The following is a 21,749-nucleotide window of genomic DNA, read 5'->3' as shown; positions in this document are numbered from 1 at the left end:
TTATCCCCTCGCATATATTATAAAGCAACCTCTCCGTTTTCATTCAGAGAGCCCAAACCGACCCAAACAGGATTGCAGTCAGGATGCCCGGCTCGAATAAACTCACACAAAACGGCCTAAATCCACTTTATCTGACATGTTATTATGTTTTTAGAATTTACAATGCAATATCTGAGCGGGACAGGTTGATATGTGGGGTGTGGTTTTCTTACCGGTGGACTTGAAATCCCGTGTGTGAGTGAATAAATGTGTGTTGCTCGTATAATCTTAACAGCAGTAATGATATCCCAAAGCCGCCGCGCGCTCCCAATAGTCCTCGGCCATGATCCACTACGGCATCTGCTCTCGCGGTTTCCAATGCTGCTGGGACTCCTGTACACCCCTCATGTCCCACTACTGTTTGTGTCTTCTCTATTGAAATTGCTAAAACGTTACAACAGCTGTTCCTTTCCTTTCCAAATCCGGAGCGTAGTGGCTCATGGAAGCGACCGAGCAGCTGTGAATAGATTCAGGAATCACTCACTCAACCGCCAGGACCGATTGGATGGTTAAAGATGTCAAGGCAACGAATTGTACTGTGAATAGTACATTTTTGTGTTATATCGATGTTTTATCGTGTTAAATACTTGATTAAGCTAGTTATATATATCATGCGTTCCTTGTAGCACTAAATTATGGATGTAAACTGAAAGCATCCACCCCTAATATATTACATCTGACCTACAGTGGGCTGACCCAAATTCCATTCAAGCAAGAAAGACTGTACCATTCGTGCGGAATGCGCAGGGGAGTGACAGCTGAAGTGCCTCTTGAATGCAGAATGCTGCTGAGCGAATGTATGTAATGCTGAGCTGTTAGATTTTTGACATGTCATCAGAGCACGTAGTTTATAAAAATAACGTTTATTTGCAGTTATTTATTATACTTGCTCTTTTGACAACTAAAGGCATTTAAATTGTTTAAATCTACGTTTGTTCACACCATCTTAAAATCTAAATAAATAATTATTGTAGAATGATGCATATAGCAGAGTTTATTTATTTTCAAAATTAAAATATCCCAAAATCCATTTAGCTTTTTACATACACATGTATGTAAATCTTATGAAAATCTACAATAAATGTAATTAATTATTAGTGTCTAGTTATATATAGGCTATATATACTGTATGTATACATATATTACACACACACTGGTGGCCAAAAGTTCAGAACAATTTAAAACATTTTGCTGTTTCGGAATGAATTTGGTACTTTTATTCAACAAAGTGGCATTCAACTGATCACAAAGTATAGTCAGGACATTACTGATGTAAAAAAATGGCACCATCACTATTTGAAAAAAGTTTTTTATCATATCTAGATAGGCCCCATTTCCAGCAGCCATCACTCCAACACCTTATCCTTGAGTTATCATGCTGAATTGCTAATTTGGAACTAGAAAATCACTTGCCATTACATCAAACACTGCTGAAAGCTATTTGGTGCATTAAATGAAGCTTAAAATTGTCTTTGTGTTTGATTTTGAGTTGCCACATTATGCAATAGACTGACATGTCTTAAGGTCAATATTAGGTCCATAATGGCAAAAAAAGAAACAGCTTTCTCTAGAAACTCATCAGTCAATCATATGTTTTGAGGAAAGAAGGCTATACAATGCTTGAAATTGCCCAAAAAATATAACTCAAGATTTCATACAGAGGTGTACACTACAATCTTCAAAGACAACGGGCTCTAACAAGGACAGAAAGTCTCTAGATTGAGAAATAGATACCTTCATTTAATTCTACCCGCTCAACACCAGTTTCATGTACAACAGTAAAGAGAAGACTCAGGGGTGCAGGCCTTATGGGAAGAATTGCAAAGAAAAAGACACTTTTGAAACAGAAAAATATAAGGTTAGAGTGGACAAGAGATAATTGGAAAAGAGTGTTATGGATCTTAACAACATTGAGCTTTTGTTGGATCAGCTGGACAGAAGTCACATCTATGGCAAGTGCTACAGGAAATGTAGGGTGAAATGTCAAATGACAAACTGACAGCTAGAATATATATACACACACATTATATATGTATATCATATTTTAAATTAATAAAAGAAAAATACATAGATAATCTTAGACAATACATATATTTATATTTGAAATTGAATATATATAATATTTAAATAATATAAATGGTTCAATAATATATCCCCAAAATAAAAACCTCACAGACTTTAACCCTGTTAGAGCATTTGTTTTTAATATATTTTGCAAAATTCATAATTGCAATAACAACATTAATTTATATGATAATTAAATGGGATGGATTAGGAGAGCTGGGGGGAACCTAACCTGGAGTGCCCTAAAGTGTGCAGAGGAACACAGAGGAGCCCCAGTGAGAAGTTAGTCACCACTCTGGCATGCATCAGAGCCCCTGCAGTTACGTTAGTCCTGGAAACCAACTGAATGGGGTTGCGTCAATGTGCCTTGGATGCAAATGAACATTTCTTTTGTTAATTTTTTACTTTACATCAATTCACCTCACCAGTGAAGAAATAGCATTTGGGGGATTACTGCAGGACAGTTTTGTATTCTGTGCACACCAGGACTTGATCTCAAAACTAAACGCATTCAGTGTTGCCATATTCATCATACCACCAGCCTAGCAACTATCAATAATAAATGTAAACAATGCACCAGAAATTTGTTCTTTATATTTATATGACAAAGTGTTCTTTGTTACCGGTAAATGTATCCATGCAGTTCAAAAAGCCTCAAATATAGCAGCACAAAATTCTGTTAATTTTCAGACATGCTCAAGAGCCCTAAATTATATGTAACATTAGCCACTGGCAAGGCAAGACATGTGTGCTTGACCATGTGTTGAAAATGCCTCTTTTGTCCACCAGTAGCCACTGTTCAACCGAATCACGTGACTTCTGGAATTTGATATCTCACACTTATTAAGACTTGATAATGACCATATATGATTGTGCTTTAATTAGAAACATGGACATTATTGTCCTCATTCTGGTGAAAAATATATAGATAAATGGAGTTAAGTGGATGATGTAATACCAAAAAACAAACCCACTGATACATGCTGTATTGAGCAGAATTCATGCAGTCAGCTCATACAGTACAGTCTAGTGCTTAACATTTCAAGAGCAGCATCATTATGCAGTAACAGAGGTTCAAAGATTTGGTGAATTAACACAGAACATCAGAATGCTGCAGCTCTGGTATTTGGATGCAGCAAATGCAAGCTTGTGTGTGGAAGATTTAGATTGGGAATGACATATGAGGAGAAAACATTTGGTACATGAAACCCCCCCTCGCTCTCATTCTCGCTTGCTCGCTGTCTCTGTTTTTTCATGAGCATCATGTAGAGCTGATGTCAGTGTGATTATACATGTTCTCAGATTTACCACACTTACAAAACAACACATGAATTTCAAACATGTGATTTTTACGGGGTTTTGTAACATTTCACACGTGCTCCCAATGTTCAAATGTGGTGAAATAGTATCACATGCAAATTTAAGCCTGAAACATGTGTTCAGACATCTGACAAACAGACAGACAGACAGACAGATATATAGATAGATAGACAGATAGATAGATATATAGACAGACAGACAGACAGATAGATAGATAGATAGATAGATATATAGACAGATAGATAGATAGACAGATAGATAGATAGATAGATAGATAGATAGATAGATAGATAGATAGATAGATAGATAGATAGATAGATAGATAGATAGATAGATAGATAGATAGATGTAATTATGTATTCGGTTGTCTCAAAGAATCTCACATTGAGCAAATTACTTGTGTTTTTGCAGAAGACGTGCCATACTCCACTCTTCCTTTAATGTGGTGATTTTGAGGCCCCTCTCTTTATGTCTTTATTATCATTGTGTCTCAATGTGTGAAAGGGGAGAGTAATGTGGATGAGCGAGAAAGAGGAGACATGGGGGAAAAGAAGGAGAGGGAGGAGAAAAGGGGGTGGAAGAAAGAAAGTGAAGGATTACAGCATGATTGGCTAAAGGAGGATTAAAAAACGAAGCCCATTTGGCCAAGGTTCAACACCGCCATTGTGTGTATGCATGTGCTTAAGCGTCTGTGAATGGAAACCTATATGTTATAGCCCATAAATGTGTGTGTGCGCACCACGTTCCTCATTCTCCTGTATGACCCATGGCTGTACATTACTTTCAGCACATGTCAAGGCTCACCAGGAGAACGGGTTAGAAAGAGCAAACACAAGAGGGAGGGGAAAGTGGGAGTGGGTAGGACAGAGGGAAAGGCCAGCAAGCACTCGGTGTGTAAAGAAAGACTTTAAAAGGCAGAAAGACATCGGAATAGAAGGGCAAGAGAAGCTCATCTCTCTGTTTGTGTGTATGAAGACAGCTGCTACAGAAAGTAAGATACAGTTATGGAAATTCTGTTTGGCATGATATTGCAACAGTTTGTTCTTTGTTTGCCAGTAAAATTCCAGGAAATGCATGCAGTGAATATGTTGTCTTGTGCATTATGTCCACGCTGCCATAACATGTTATGTTTATGTAAATTCACACGTGAACCAGCTATACATCAAATCAGCCAATGTTGTTCTCACTTCAATATTTATTCTTAAGCAAGATGGTGATTGAACCAGATATGATACATTCCACACACAACATCTTAGCATGTAAATATGATGCCTTGGTGTTAACAGCACATTTAATTAACACTTTTGATTACTGAAGTCTAGCAGCAGTTTATAAATATCAGATCAAGAGTTAAATATTCATGTGGCCTAGTAATCACTACTCAGTCCTGCTTAAAGTTTCCAGGTCATTGGCAGGCCATGCGATCAATAGCACCTGCTCTACCAGCACGTGCGAGAAGCTGTAAAACAGGTTTCTTAAAGGACAGTTTGCTCAAAAATGTAATTTACTCACTTTCGTGTTGTTCCAAACCCAAATTACTTTCTTTTTTCCATGGAACACCAAAGGAGAAGTTTAGCAGAATGTCCGAGCTGTACGCTTCCACACATTGAAAGTGGATAGGGCTGTCAAGCTCTATAAATGTATCATAAAATTAACATATTCCAACTCTTCTGAAGCCATATGATAGGATAAGGAACAGACTGAAATATAAGTTGTTATGCAATGAAAATCTTGACTGACAGCCGTGGTCACCATTCATTCAATTGTATGAAAAGGAGCCATTTGGACACAGAAAGAAAATCATACAGGTTTGAAACAACATTTCATCGAGGTGGCTATTGATGACATAATTTGCAATTTTTGGGTGTAATATTACTTTAAGAGAGATATTGCAGTCTTTCAGTCCATCTTTTCCACTTTTAGGGTTTTTCAGCTGCAGGTCTGAACAATGATACCATCTTTAATTAAAGTATGCACTGACAGCACACAGGCTCCTATACTGTCACCACTGGATGTCAATATAAGCCTCCAGCGGATTGTGCTTTGAGTTTTTATAAGCACCCCACTGTGTCTGCTGAAAGCCAGGGCACCGCCAGAAGCCCTGTTCTAAGGTTTATTAATATGAGTTTAATTACAGGTTCACTTTATCTTCTAAGCGTGAGGTTATATTAGTGAGAACATCTATATATTCTACACCAGGGCTAGTCAACTGGCGGCCCGCGGGCCAAATCCGGCCCGTCAGTCATATTTACCTGACCCTCTTACCAATTTTTTTTATAAAATCGCCTCGCCGTCTGAAATACCAGAATGCTCTCTGGGGCAAACTCAGCGTTCATAGGCACGAGCCTCAGCAATCAGCAGCGAGTTTACCATCGCTCTATGGCGCATGCAACAGCATTCGCCATCATCAGTTGTCCAGACCGGAGCTCTTGTTTTAGCTTTTCTGGCGATAGTTTAGTTACACTGCTTTACTAAACAATGATCGCACCATTTAGAGTGAGCATTTGATCGCATCTTTTTAAGTCAAATGTATTTATAGAAATTGATTAGCTAGTTGTGTGAAGTGCAGTCAAACCTGTAGATGTAAAAAATTATCATAGCAGTTGTTACATAAATGTTGTCGGTGCATATTCACATTGGCAACATTAGTCAACAAAAGAGAAATCGATTATGAAAACTGAACGTTCAAAGAGTCCAAGTGCTCCTCGCTGCAGACTGTAGCGCGATGATGTAGTGGATCTAATCCCATGCGGTGGATTTTAGTGACGTAGTGGACGTTTTAATGCGCATGCGTGCGTATTCTTGTTTCTTTACCGTTTTACTATACATATAGTTTTGTTTTATTACTATAGCGTATTTAACGGTCATTCATATAGTATATATTCATATAACACACACGTTTATATACTAAGGCTGCACAATTAATTAAAATACGATTGCGATATGACATTGTGCGATTATTAAACCGCAAGGGGCTGAGACGATTTAATTAAATTAATAAATAAATCAAGCTGTTTGCGTAAAAGTCTATGCACGTTGCTGTGCCCTGTCTATATTGTGTATAAGTATTATTACAGAGTATTCAGAGGGGTTCTGTACTCCACAACTCCATCTCGTGCTCAGAGTAAAACAAATTAAATTAAATAAAATAAAAAATCAAATCTCGTGTTCAGAGAAATAGATGTGCTCCATTCGGTTTCGTGTGCTGAGCACATCATTTTTAAAGCACTCCCGATATACTCCCATTTTGTCATACTTTCAAGTATGCTTGATCAATACATGTTAATAAACAATTACAAATAATTCACCCCATGGCATTTATGTACAGCACAGTAGATGTCAAAATGCACATTATAGTGAGTAGTATGAGTCTATTGCTTAATTTATATATATGTTTTCTGTGAGTGAAGAGCAAAACAAGGAAAAGTAACTTACAAAATCCATGTTATGACCATTTTTAAATGCTAAGCTATATTAAACAAATGTCCCAGAGTATTACTTTAGTACTAAGTAATAACGTACTCAGTGTAACGCTGTAACGTAAAGAAGGAAGTCACGCGAGCTATCCAGGTGCAGCGAAACCGTAGGCCTATTTAATAAAATCAACAAAGTACAGATTAACGGGGTAAACACAGGAACAAAAGGAACAACCACGATGGGGGGCACAGAAACGAGCAAAACATCTATGAAAGGACCGGGTCAATAAACAGGAGGTCAAAACACTTAACAACTGACAAGGACTGAACAGAAATCAGGGCATTATATACAAAAACACTAACGAGGTAATGGGTGAGGAACAATGAGGAACAGCCGGAGGTGATCAGAGTAGGGAATTATGGGAAGTGTAGTCCGGAGGAACAGACGACAGAGGAGAAAGACAAGGCACACAACAGAGAATCTTGACAAACGCATAAAAACCAAAACATCCACTACGTCATCAAAATCCACTACGCAGAGGAGTAGATCCATTACGTCATCACGCTACAGTCTGCAGCGAGGACACTATCGAAGAGTTTGCTTTTATTCACTTTTCTTGAAGTGTCAAACTGCATGTCTCACAATATTTGCAAGACTAATTTTCCTCCTCACTGAATAAAATTAAACGGTATTGTAGAGAAATACCAAAAAGAAAATGAATGTTGCTAAAGGACTTTAGCAGATATAGATGTTACTCCTCGGATTTCATTATTTGTAAACAATAGCCCTAAAACTTTTAAATGACCATTATGTTTTTGTTTATTTTTTTTATTTTTTTATTTTTTCAAGTAAATTTGATCAAAAATGGTTTGTTAGTTTGTAAGTAAAGTCATGTTTGTTCTTCAGACAGATCTAATGAAGGAATTTATGGTAAGATCTTAAAAAATTATAATTCAATATACAGTACCAGTGGCTATTTTAATAATTAAAAAAAAACACAGTATAAAGGGTGTTTTTTAAATAACATTATACTTGCGATGAATGTGCTAACTAAAATGAAAACAAAAAAATTTTGGTCCCTGCCAAATTTTCATCTGGATAATCTGGGCCAGCAAGAAACTAGTTGAAGAGCCCTGCACTACACTTAAAGGTGCATCAAGGTTTAGCAAATAATTCTTGTCTTATCAAGAACCATTTTAAGAGACAGGGTTACTGAGTTGACTATATAGTTCTTTGGAGATTAAAAAAAGTTCTGGACTTTACATTATAGGATCTTTAGATCTGCCTATTGGTTTGTGGTTTCTTTAAAGCACTAGTATATATAGATATATAGATGGTTTTCTAAAGAACTAGAATATTAGAATATAAAGATGTTAGTGGAATTTAAAAAGGTTCTCCTATGGCATCAGGCTCAAAGTCCCCTTTAAGTCAGTTTACTCAGTGGCCAAATTCAAAACAGCTACTATCTACTTTAATGGTTCCAGAACGAAGTCACATTTCGAATCAGCAATCAATTCTGACAACAATAATATCATAGTTTGTTTTTCTTTTTTAATCTCAAATCACACAATTTTTTTTTTCAGGTTCCAAAATTGTATTCTTGAATATCGATTAACTGAAGCCTGAGGAAATGATGCCCCCCCATCCCCCAGATCTAGCCGCCAGACATGTGGGCTACAGTGACATGATATTAGATGCGTGAAGCTAGCAGTGTAGCCCTATTTTGTGCACTAAAAATGTGTACCCCACCACAACATTTCTTTTATATTAATGTTGGGTTTAAATCTAGTGACCTAAAGACTATGTGTAAACAGGATGTACTCTACTTGACCTAATTACCAGTGCGTGCAAGGCTGTTTTTTTAAAGCCACTAATCTAAGCATTGCTTGACCTAATTACCGGTGCATGCAAGGCTTTTAATTTTTTATTTTTTATAAAGCCACTAATTGAAGCAGACTTGGGCCTGCCGATATCCCGTTTCCGACATAAATAAGCTACTATGCCCCCCCCAGAGCATTTACATGAAGAGTCGAGACTCATACATTTTTGGGCGTCCTGTAAGGAACTCTGGGCACTGCAGTGGTGGCTGCACCAATCCTGGGGAAAGGCTGGTGTATGCTTGTGGGTCTAGTCTGGTGAGTACGCAGAGTTGCTTAAACTTGGAGGCAAACCACAAACTAGTCATAGGCTTCCCCTCAGCCATAAGGAAGAGCGGGTCAGAGGGTAGGGTCGAGTTCCGTACTCACAATTATCGGGTTATGGCAGAGAGAGGACAAAAAACTGTATTAGTTTGGGCTATAGTAATGTGTGTACCTATGTTAAACATGTCCAAAAAGATTGTGAATATGTGGTGATCAATAGAAATATCTGATATTGTGAGATCTAGTGAAGGATTGAAGGAGAGTGTTTTAAATTTGAATTCTTCAGGCCTTAAAAACCCTTAAAATGCTGCGAGTAAAACGCACCGTAAAAGATCATTTGCTTATGTATCATAAACCCCAGATCTTACATTTACATTTATGCATTTGGCAGACGCTTTTATCCAAAGCGACTTACAGTGCAATTATTACAGGGACAATCCCCCTGGAACAACCTGGAGTTAAGTGCCTTGCTCAAGGACACAATGGTGGTGGTCATGGGGTTAGAACCTGTGACCTTCTGATTAACAGCCCTGTGCTTTAGCCACTACGCAACCACCACTCCACATCTGCAAGATGTTGCAGATCTAAAAATGGTAGAGCGAGAGGTAGGCATTTATATTTGCCTTTTGAGGGATGGCCAAGGAGACATGTTGGGGTCCTTCAGTCGCAGGTGAAATTGGATGCCTGCTATATTGGCTTTAATAGAGTCGGGTTGTAATTTATGGGAGATAAAGCAGTGCGCTATGAAAGCAAATATGATGGACAGATTTATTGGAAGAACAGGAACAGAGAAACCAGCAAAAAAGAAAATAAGCCCAGGCAGAATCATAAGCTTTGAGTGTATATTTAGCCATACCAAACCTCATGAATTTAGCGGTGGAAAACAAGTACGGGGAGAACCTTTCTAATCTAGCATGACTTGGTTGAAGGGTGGGCATCTGAGGCCGGTAGGCTGGGCTTCTGAGCATAGAGCATGACATTTCTGCTAGTACTTTGAATGTCGGGAGAGTGTTTACCTTCCAGTTTGTTGTACGCAAGAGGCTTCAGCAGAGGTTTCCTCGCAGCTCTGCTCCTTGCCATCACTGCACGTGCGATCTCCAGCGGGAGAAACCTTCACAGAGGATTCCTCATAACTCTGCTTAAATTACTATTTGAACTGTAAATAAATCCTTTGAATGTTCCTCTGCTCTTGGGTCTCTGTCTCGCTCTCTGACGTGTGTATACTAGTGGACCATCTCATACCCTTATATTGTCTCTAATCAGTCTTTAAAACCCTTTTTGTTCTAACTGGAACCTTTAGTTTTCAGTGTATCCCAGTTGAAAGGACTGGTCACCCTCATATGTTGTGCTTTACTTAACTAGCTTAACCAGTAAGACTTCCTTGGTCAAGCAGTTTCACCAGAAAGACCATGCTTGTTTGCTGGTGAACAACATGGCTATAACCCACCAGATACAGAACCAGAAAGAATAGGGCTTTTCAGGGTAGAACATAAAACTACATAAAACTTTAACTACTCAAAAAAATCAGGTAGTCATAACTTTACCCAATGATGTCTTGGGACTTCAAGAAAAGCTGATGTTAATACTATACTATAATGGGTGGGGTTTGGATGACTGTCAAAAGAATGCAAGGGTTAACCATAAATATCAAGCCATAAAATGTTGGCTGTGAATTTGCACATAAAAACATCAGAATCATCATTTTGAAAGCCATTACAAGGCAAACTTTGTGGAAGTAGTAAATCAGCCGTGGGGAATAAGCTATGCAAATTAATTTCCTTCCCTTGGACATGTGGCCAAATCTCACACAGTTGTGGGACAGTCAGCATGGAGAGAGAGTTTTCATCATTTTTTAGAGCCTCTGTAACAAATCCATTTATTTTGATAGGAATAATGACTTTTCAGTATTTCTACAGACTCAAGGTTTACTTTTCAGCAGAACACACTTTGGTTAACACACTTAATACTGTAAGGTCTGCTCCCTCCCCTTTTATCTCCATGTCACAGCTAAGTGTAAATCCTTTTCAGTAGAGTTTGACAGGAAAGTAGAGTTGAGAGAGTGGGAGTTGGATCAGGATATGACCCAGGTCAGACTCAAACCTGGGTCCCCGTGAGCAAACAGCTCTTATTTATCTCGCCCACTTGCACCACAACTCAGACACAAGTGTAATCTTTAACCACTCAGCCTCCTGGATCTTACTCTCCACAGATCGGCACACCCCCACCTCCACACTGTCATCATGTACTTGACCTTGTGTTGTTAAAAACCGTTATGACTTTCTTTCTTCCATGGAACACAAAATGATTATTTTTTTGTGTGAACTACCCCTTTAAACAGTGTTAAATATGGTAATGCATTCAAATTATGTGATTTTGCAACATTACAGATAGAGGCTAGAGCAGTGGGAATTTACACAAGTGTGGCTGTATGTCGTAAGCATAAACAAGTTAATCAATAATTTAGGTCCAATAGTTTTGGGGTGAACCTCAGAAAACCCTTCATTTTTAGGTCATATTTCATGCCAAAATCATAAGACAAAATAAGAAACTAGACAATTTTTATGACCAAACCTTTTTTTAGTGTAAGATATGACATGTTGTCAACAGTCTCCATGAGATTCACTCTGCTTTTAAAAAATGTTCATGGATGTTCATATTGTAACAAAGACTCAGGTAGGCTGGGATCCATAAGCAGTGTTTTATTGAAACTCAGAATATATGCAGGCAATGGTCAGGCAATGGGGGATCAGGGCAAACGTAGGCAGAGTAGGAGCGTAGTGAGGGAAGCAGGATGTCAGGGAAGGCAGCAATGGGCAATCACGAAGAGACAGGCAAGGTTCAGGTAGTCAAACAAGACTCCAAACGCAATTGCAAATACAATTTGCAATTCCTTTTGAATAATGTCCGGAATATCATTCCATATGTGACTGCGTGTAGCTTAAATAGAGGGAGATGAATGGGGATCAGCTGTGGATTAATTAAGCCCGGTATGTGGGTAATTAGAACTCAGGTGAATCGGATCTCCGGTGGCCGATCGAGGAGGCGCCTTCGTGGGCGTTTGTGACACATATACATTTCTTTGCTAACCTTACTCATCTATTCTCTTTATGTGCCTTTTTTCACTCTCCCAGGATGCTTTTGAGTGTGTTGGCAGTGACTGTGGTTTCAGCAGCTGTCCTGTATATTCTGTATCACTGGCTCATCCCCGCAGCTGTGCAAAGCAACGGTTGGCTGGCACTTATCTGGCACGATGTAATCAAAGAGCGGTTCCTGAACACCCTGACGGGATCCTCACGACCTCAGGTGACCCTTGTTGACATGCACACTTTTACCTCTCCTTTGCTGTGAAGTGTAAATCCAACAGAATATTTGTAAAGTAGAAACACTTTAACCCAATATTTAATACATTTACAAATAAGTTTAAACCAAAATTAACTGATGTGTCAAACTAAATCAATCCAAATAAATTTGAGGCTTGTTATATGACGTTTTTATATCTCAAATGTCAATGAGCGTGTTTATTTGCACACCGGTACACTGATAACTAAGTAACTACTAAAAACTAGCTTCTTAAAAAAATCTGACAATGTAAGAAAACTGGGCTTACTATCACAAGCCTTTTTTACATTTAATCTATAATTAAATTTTCACTTGTTTTCACTATTAGAATTTCACAATGATCTGTCATTCACTCCTGTTTGACATTACAGGCATACATAGGTGTAATTTATGGGTGGGATATGTCCCTACCACTTTTTACCTTCGCCAATTTTGTCCTGTTTTAAATAGCTCTCCTTATAATAATTGGCAATCCTGTGATGAAGTTTGTTATTTTTAATGTTATGATGTAGTGTTGTCAAAAGTACCTGTATTCGGTACCAAGTTGATACTAAAATAAATAAGATGAAACAATACCAGTGTTTCTGCAGTACCGGTAGTACCGAGCACCGACTCAATCCGAAATCCTTACTCTATCTGACACACGACTGCTTTTAAATGCTCACACACAAATCTGAGCGTGTGCTCTGTTACTCCCTTAACACTGAAATGCACAATTAATAAAATTAAAATGATGAAATATCCTAGTGTGATTACTAAACTGCAAAAGGCTGCAATCTTAGTCTGCATTAGAGCTGCACATAAGTGTGTGAAACAGACCACTCATTAAATGGAAAATCCACAGACACTGAGAATCATTTGTGTTTTATGAGATGACAGAACAGAGCAATAACCCACTGTGAAGTGACCAGCCCACGTAAACAATGTATTTATGTAACTACATTTATATTTACATAATTATAATCACAGCATCTAAACTTTAATGATCACACTGGGCTATGTAGCGAACTGTTTATCTAGAGTACTAAAACTTCCATCAAAAACACAAGTCAAAATAAAATCACAATTCAAAATAAAAGCCAGATGATTGAAACTGAAAAAATTGTAACAGAAATATATTGCAACTGTATAGTTACAGTTAATATTCACTGTAGTAATATTAATAACAATAATGACTAATAAATAAAAATAATAATTAAAGGTGCACTATGTAAATTTGTTTGTAATATTCACCTTTTTTTTTGCCAATGTGTGAACAGCTTGTAACGCAACTTAAAAAATAAGCCCTTCCTGGACTTCCTAAGTTGCCTAAAAAAGCCTGTAGACTGATTTTCATGCGAAGGGAGCGGGTTGCTTTTGCCGGGAAAATCCACAGGAAGTGACATTTATGCACGCTCCCGAGAGCCTTGCCTCAGTGCTTCCGCTATTCAACAGTGTCAAGAGACAGTCTGCAACACTAAGTTACGTTATCTTAGAGATGAAATCCAGCAAATGTCCGTGGTCGAGCAAAAACTAGAGTGAACGTTGGTAGGGTATTTGATTCTTGGAGGGACCTTTGTTCGATTTTGTCAAAGTCAGATTAATGTCAATGATAATCTGTAGTTATTCAGCAAAGTAAACTACAATAGTACATTAAATGAATGCTTAACAATGTTCAAGATAATGCAAAAGACCCGTTCGTTAGTGTATATTACTTTAAACTACAGTCTCGCATAGTCAGACCTATCTCCACACTTTGTTTTAGCCCTGTTCCAGCACTGGAGAGTCAAATATAATATGCAGTCTAAAAGTTTGTAGTAAAACAATCATAACTGTGTAATTTTAGTTATGCTACCTCATCTATCACATTGTCTCTTTGTACATTATGTCATTGTTTTGGCCGATGCTCGCATCCCTATGGAGTGTGAGCACGAGCAACAGGTAGCTGGCTGCAGTTCACTTAATGGCCACAGGTGTCATTAATAACAAGGGTTTCTGAATCTTACACACTGCACCTTTAAGCACTATATGTCTATATCACAATAAGTGTGCTGCTGTACTGAATAAAAGTTTGTTAAAAAAGCAATGGTACTGTATGTTGAAAAGTATTTTTTTTTAAGTAATTTTTCTATTTTCACTTGTTAAATATTAAGAATTAATTTGATTTGATACCTTTTTGATTAAGAAATGAATTGAAACAAATATTTTCAAAAATATTTGGAAAAATAAAACCGATTTCAGTATAGTGACCTACTTAAAACCACTTAAGCAATGCAATCTTCAGTGAGAAACACTTGGAGGAAACATACACTTCTATTGATTTATTATTTACATTGAAATTAAACTTTAAATAGGCTAAAGGAGTGTGTTCATTAGCACATTACCTTATCAGCATATTGTTGCTGTGGTATCAAAATTGGTATTGAGAACTGTAAAATTTCACAATAGTCGGTACCGACTATTGAAATTTTGGTATCGTGACAACACTATTATGATGAGTGCTTATCAGTGGCGTTAGATTAGATTCAACTTTATTGTCATTGTGCAGAGTACAAGTACAAAGACAACGAAATGCAGTTTGCATCCAACCAGAAGTGCAAAAAAAGCAGTAAGGTGCAATGTGATATTCAAGTGTAGACAGGTGGTGCAAAGGCAGGACAAGAAATATATTGCAGTGTTATAAGAGCAGAATAAATATGGCTATGTAATATGAACAGTGTATGAACAACATGTACAGATATGTGCAATGTAGTAGCAGTGACATTAAAAGTAGTAAGAATAATATAGATGTATGCAGTGTATTAGCAGAATATATAATAAGAAAAACAGAGTAAATATGTCTATTCTGTATGAACCATATAGACAGATATGTACAGCTATGTGCAGTGTGGTAACATTATAAGAGCAGTAAGAATAAGTGTATGTGCAGGATGTTTAGTATGAAGAGCAGTAGAAAATGGCTGTATAGGTGTAATTACAGTATGTACATTTTTAAATAAATAAATAGAACAGAATGGGTGGGATGGGGTAATGCACATCAGCAATGTACTTACTAGTAAAAATTACATTTGTTATATCAATAATTACATTTTTACCAGTGCAAATATCCATTCCTGATATAAACAATTGAATGACAACTAGTAAAAATGCTAATTCTGTACATTTATTTTGACATGATATATTTTATATTTCAAATATCTGGACATGTATTTGAAGATTAATTAAATATGTATTAAAAGGCTTTCTTATTAGTAACAATACATTTCTAAAAGTAACTTATTGAAATAGGAAAACAAAATGATACCTATCAAACACATGAAAGTTGGTGAGATATATGTGTGTGACATTACTGTATATAGCTAAGTGAAAAGGGCGCGTAGAGTGTTAAAATGGCTTAAGAGTCTTTTGAAATCAAGATTTTAATAATTTATGGACTTCTGATTTCGAAGTATTGTTCTCTAGTTTTTCTTTGTTATAAAAAACACTGTTGATCAAAGCTGATTTCCATCCATGCAGCGCATGCTGAAAGCCGTTCAGCAGAACGCCACCAAAGGCGACCCCCAGAGTGTCATAGCAGCCATCGACTACTATTGCAGACACAAAGAGTGGGCCATGAATGTGGGTGACGAAAAAGGTAACAACCTGTCTTGAATCCCTCGTGCCTCCTTATCTGTTCCCTTTCAAATTCTCTCATAATTTGCTTGATATTTTTCCTTCCATTTTCTCTTTTCCTCTCCTACGCTCGTGTATGTGTATGACCTCGGGGCTGCTCACAGCCGTTTTTTTGAATGAGAAGTGATGGCGCTCTCCTGTCTGCTGTGTCAATGCGCTCTTCCGCACTGCTGCGCGCCAGTCAGTTGTGCGCCTGCGCACAGTGTGCACCCATTATGCGCAACACAATCAGCAGGAGCAGTGATACATTATGGGACTGAGGATTAATTTATTTACTTCACTGCTCAATATTAGCTCAATATTAATTTCTGCACTTGTATATTTACATTTCACTAATGTACTAACAGTGCCCCAAACGTATTCAGACACTCCTGAGCACTTAAAAATGTCTGATATACTGTATATAGTACAAAATATGCAAGAAAGCAAGTGGCATTTATTTTAAAGTCAACTTGAAACGCACCTTCGGAACCCATTTTACTTCCGTAATCAGACATATTTAAGGGGTGAAACCTTATACTTAATGAGGGGAAAAAGGTAAGACTTGATTTTATTCATCGGTAATTAATTCAATTGTTAAGAGTGGCATTGGGAGGTTGGAAAGAAAGAATAAAAAAAATCAAATAAGAGGAATTGGTAATGTCAGCTAGGAAAGTCATTTGAGAGGCAAGTTATTACATTAAATGATTACAAAGAAAAACACATTTCTTTGAAATAATGTGCACCGATGTATCATGAACAATAAGACCAAGACCATGTAATAAGTAAGTACAGGGTCAGTTATGCTTTCATGCCGACTATAAAGAGAAATAGCACAAGCACACTTTAAACTAAAATACAAATTCACAAAATAAAGTTTTTTTTTTTTTTTTATAAATTAAAAAACAATATTTGGGTGTTTCTTTAAGTTCAGGCACTTGTCCCAGGGGTTGATTTTTATTAAAACAAACAGATTAAAAAAATATATATCTATATATATTTTGTTATATAAAGGTCACATTCTAAATGTAATTTGATTTGTTTCCCCTAGGCCTTCATTATTCATTTTTGTTCTTTTCAAAAGCCTTTTATTTAACTGTTTTAGCCTTATCTCAGCCCCAGACTTTCAATATTAAACTATACAAATACATAAAAATACAAATGACATGTTTAAAAGTATAATGATCTAAACAAAGGGTGAAAATAAATATAAACCATTAAAATATTTGTGTAGAAATAATTTCTATCCATTTTTAATAAATTAAGACTGTCCCACAGTTTCCTCATTTCCACCACACCAAAACATTTCATCCCTAATAAAGTTTTTTTTCCTCAAAAGTTACCAAGTTAACAAAAGTGTTAGTGAAAAGCATGCTTAAGATGGAGAAATAAATAAATAAAAGGTAAACATGTAAGCAGAATATTTGTATTTGCCGTCAGGATGTAGTTTTGCCAAATTATTCAAAAAGTGTGAAAACATTATTTATGTTGTGTATTTAAGATACAGAAAATGTTAAAATTAGCAAAGCAAGATCAATGAGTTGGCCAACACAGAATTCTACAAAACACAGAGTGAAAATGTTTAACCGGGAAGTCTGCAGTGCTACAAGTGCCCAAAGTGAAAAGTTGTAGTCGAACACCCGTATATACTGTTCAGAATTAAGACAAACATTTTTGAACATTAGTTGAACATAGTTAATCTGCTGTACTACACCTGTGGTTACTCTGCTGGGACAAATGCATCCAATAAAATAACTTTGAGACCAGTTGGTTAATATAAAAAATGGCTCAGAAAATGTAGTTTGCACTTGGTTTGATATTTAGTTAATGCAATGACATTCAGACATCTTTATTTTATTTTGGGGCAATTCAGTTTCATGTGTGACGACAGGCACACATGAAGTGATGGCACTGAGCTGTTAATGAAGCAGAAAGTCCATAATGACGTTTCGACTGCACCATTAGCCACCTCATTGATTAGCAGCCTCGATTATCTTCTGGTTCCGTTCTAAATTCATCTGTGTCTCTTCCTTGAAGGGCCCATATTGGATTCAGTGTTGAGTGAGGTTAATCCCAGAACAGTTCTGGAGCTCGGCACATACTGCGGCTATTCCACCGTTCGTATTGCTCGGCTCTTGTCCCCTGGATCTAAACTCATTACTGTTGAATTTAACCCGGCCTACGCAGCAATCGCCCGCCAGATCATCGCCCACGCCAGCCTTCAAGACAAGGTAAGCGGAACAGCTGGTAGATACAGTCATCTTACTGCATACTTATTTTTTAACCCTTAAATGCATGGGTTGTTTGCTAATCATTATTACATACTCTGGTCTTTAGTGACACGGCTCGTAAATCCCAGATAGTGTAAAAATGTTAATTTAAGACAATTAGAAAATAATAGAATATCATATTTTCTGATATATTTTGATGTTCCGTTTATCAAAGTGATGATGCAACAAATCTAGAACAGGATTAATTACTTCCACATTGAAATGTCATGACACGCAACTGGCTGTCAAACACATACTGAACAACACGTAAGCTACACGCATGTATTTCCTCAGGCATTTTTTTGACAGTCTTGGGCAAGCTACCAACCACTCAACAGAAAAATTAGCTTGAACATGCCAAAAGTAGTTTGCTACAATCAAGCTACTTCATATTATTTTTCCAATTGCAGATGCACAGAGCATACTGTCATAGACAAATCACCTAAAAGACATATTCACATGATGTTTATCAAAGCTATGGTTATCTTTATTTGCCTTGATATAAAATATTCCATGAGCTTGTTGACAATCGAGAGCGCGTGCCAAATGACTCCGCAGTGTGAGCGCAAGGTTTCTGAGTCATTCAGATTGAATCGCGAACTGATTCAGACTTCTTTTCTATCACGTTTGACCAATTCATTGTAAAGAACCGACTCAAATGAGTGATTAATTTGTGATTGCGCATCTTAATTTCGGATTCAAAACTGGCATTAGTAAACACCGGGTACAAGGGATGATGTAGCTGTGTAGCTTTTGTCAACGCTATGCCGTTACTTTGTCAAAAATATAGTTTTGCTACTGAAAAGCTACTTGATTTAATAACTAGTGTAGCTACCGTCTCGCCACTCAGAAATTTAGTTAAGCTATTAGCTTAGCTATTTGTAGCGAAGCTACTGCCCATCACTGCTTTTTGAGTATAAATAGATGCACAATTGACAATTTCAGTAGTACTCTCAAATGAAAATGGTCATATACTGTTCATGTGTTACACTTGTGATAGTTTACTTCCATGTTGCTTCTTAGTCAAATAGAAAAGTCAAATGAAAATCAAGTCAATCACGGAAACATCACCGCCACCTTGAGTAAGAAATAGCATGAATATTTTGTATGTGTACAAGCATATGAAAAACTGATAATTTACCGTTGTCACACAGAAAATCAACGTGAGAGAGTATTTATTTGTAGTTATATAGAACTAATTTATCTTGTAATAAACAAATAAATATATCTATACTGTGTAACTAAACTTATATAGATATTAAATAATAATACAAATATTGCTTATGGAAGAAAAACTCTGACACTAGTAAATATCTCGGGTCTTTAATGACCCTGTGCACTTTTGGTGATTAAGCAGTTATAACATTTTTAGTTTTTTTTGCAATTTGCTTTTTGGTCAGAAGAGAACGGTTGAGGAATACTAAAGAGGTGTGAGCATAACTTAAAAACAATGGAAGAGGTACAGGGGTGGAATGAGGTCCCGGGTCACTTAAGACCCGAGGTATGCATTAAAGAGTTAAGTGTGCCACAGTAAAGGTTTCAAACAGCAGGAACATGGATAGTGCAGTTCTTTAACAGAAATTCCTTCCAATCTGCCTTAAAAGGTTTATAAGTTATAATTATTAATCAATATGGCAATGGAGGAAATTAATGGTATTTTTAATGGGAACCAAACTGTTCTGCAATTTTACATTGCATGTTTAATTTTATCTCAGAAAGAAGGTTATTTTGCATTTTATACAAAAAAATAAATAAATAAATAATTTAAAATAAAGTTTTTGCAAAAATTGTCTAAAGCTTTGGCGTAGTGATCAAATAGTCAGAAAAGAGATGCAGATGCTGTTACTTCTGATTCATTTAATACACTGGAAATTGAAGGTCAAGTTGAGAACATTGCATTTTGGGATACAGTATTGCAGTTTGCTCTGTTGTAGAGGTCGACCGATAGTGGATTTTGCCGATACCTAAGGTGGTGGGAAAGGCAGATAACCGATTAATCGGCCAATAGTATTTAAAAATCTATGAATAAAATGTAAAATTAATAAATAAATCCTATTCTTTCTATGCTATGGCATGCAAAGACTGAATAAAATCCCAGATGCATTTTGTTTTCCAACCAAAAAGATTTGGTGCATACCCCAGGACATTTATAAACAAGTCCAAAACACACAAGGGACACTCATTTTGAAATGACGAAATTATTTGTCTGCAACGACATAGATTTTTGCAGATAACCGATAGTTCCCAAAAGAAACTATTGGCACCGATTCATTGGTAAAAACCGATATATTGGTCTACCTCTACTCAGTCTCCTTTTCTCTGTTTTTTTTAAAGGTTACTCTTGTGGAGGGTCCCTCTGGTGACTTGATCCCCAAAATTAAAGAACGATTTGGAATAACATCTTTTGACTTTGTCTTTTTGGACCACTGGAAAGACCGTTACCTTCCAGATATTAAACTCCTGGAGGTAAGAAGCCCCAGAATATACTCTCTTTAGGGATATCAAAATTCTTTTTTTTATAACAATTACCATTATTTTCTAACATTTCAGGAATGTAATCTACTCAAAAAAGGCACTGTACTGCTGGCCGACAATGTAATTTGTCCTGGAACCCCGGAATATTTGGCATATGTGCGGAACAGCCCACAGTATGAAAGCCGATACTACCGTTCCCATTTGGAGTACACCAAAGTGGAAGATGGCCTGGAGAAATCGGTTTTCTTAGGATGAGAATGGTCTTATATTACAAGCAGATGTGCATGAATTTACAAGTTTTATTCATTGGCCATATTTGTAAAGTACAACTGGGAAGGTCTGTGCACAAGGGGAGAAAAATGTAATTCTTTAAATGGCCAAGAATGTTTGATTCTTGTGATCCCAGTACAGTAATGCTAGGATCAGCCAAACTGGTCTCTTTGTCTTTTCCTCAGTGCACTTACATTTCAATGCTTTGAAATCTCCCTGAGAAAATGTAGAATATGGCCTGTTTATTTCTTGTACAATTTTTCAGCTAAGTGATTGTAATGTTTAATAAACATTTCACCCCTTAAATATTCTTGTTTTTCCTGAGCAAACAAATGTCACCAAAGTCCTTCATATTGATGTGATTGTATTTAAATCAAAATTCATTAGTTAGGACACTTTATGAAATCCTATTATATTAGTAATATTACAAGTGATTTGAGGGCCCCCCCCCCAAAAAATGCTGTTCTTTCAAATGACTAAAAAGTTATAAAAGAATGACTTTGCAAGATTTTGAAATATGCAAGGAATGGAAATAGACCACAATGCCATGGATGATTAATGTATTATGCTTTCAGAAGAGGTTAAGCCTCTTTTTGTGGGAAAATGGAGCACCGTTTATAAGGCCATTATGATGGGTCATTCTTGTGAGTGATAGTGTATTACTCTGAAAATATAAAAACAGTTCCATTCAGATGCCTACTAATAAGTATCAGAGCAATGTGCATACAGTTTACACCCATCCCGTGCCAAAAATAAAGCAAGAACATCTATTCAAACATTGTAT

At 36.8% G+C, this 21,749-nt stretch overlaps 2 protein-coding genes across 3 annotated transcripts in view; one reads left to right on the top strand and one right to left on the bottom strand.

Annotated features, from left to right (window-relative positions):
- Positions 1–660, bottom strand: part of cdk16 (cyclin-dependent kinase 16) — a 46,894-nt gene extending 46,234 nt beyond the window's left edge. For both annotated transcript variants that reach the window (XM_052094450.1, XM_052094451.1), the window contains exon 1: positions 213–660. The gene's annotated coding sequence lies outside the window, so the exon portion shown is untranslated. The remainder of the gene's footprint in view (positions 1–212) is intronic.
- A 3,619-nt stretch (positions 661–4,279) lies between these two features.
- On the top strand, positions 4,280–21,262 carry comta (catechol-O-methyltransferase a). Its single transcript, XM_052094556.1, has 6 exons — positions 4,280–4,414; positions 12,113–12,284; positions 15,816–15,933; positions 17,988–18,181; positions 20,555–20,686; positions 20,771–21,262. The coding sequence occupies exons 2-6, from the start codon at positions 12,114–12,116 to the stop codon at positions 20,948–20,950; spliced, it is 795 nt and encodes a 264-aa protein (XP_051950516.1). The 5' UTR covers positions 4,280–4,414; position 12,113; the 3' UTR covers positions 20,951–21,262.
- The last annotated feature ends 487 nt before the right edge of the window (positions 21,263–21,749 follow it).

This window comes from Xyrauchen texanus, chromosome 27, assembly GCF_025860055.1.
Source record: "Xyrauchen texanus isolate HMW12.3.18 chromosome 27, RBS_HiC_50CHRs, whole genome shotgun sequence".
NCBI classification, from domain to species: domain Eukaryota; kingdom Metazoa; phylum Chordata; class Actinopteri; order Cypriniformes; family Catostomidae; genus Xyrauchen; species Xyrauchen texanus.
This window is presented reverse-complemented; position numbering and strand designations above follow the sequence as displayed.

Excerpts from the sequence above, each read along its gene's own strand:
- comta (XM_052094556.1), top strand. The coding sequence starts at position 12,114 with ATGCTTTTGAGTGTGTTGGCAGTGACTGTGGTTTCAGCAGCTGTCCTG. Across the intron at positions 12,285-15,815 it reads CGGGATCCTCACGACCTCAG|CGCATGCTGAAAGCCGTTCA; the intron begins GTGACCCTTGTT and ends CCATCCATGCAG. Across the intron at positions 18,182-20,554 it reads ACGCCAGCCTTCAAGACAAG|GTTACTCTTGTGGAGGGTCC; the intron begins GTAAGCGGAACA and ends TTTTTTTTAAAG.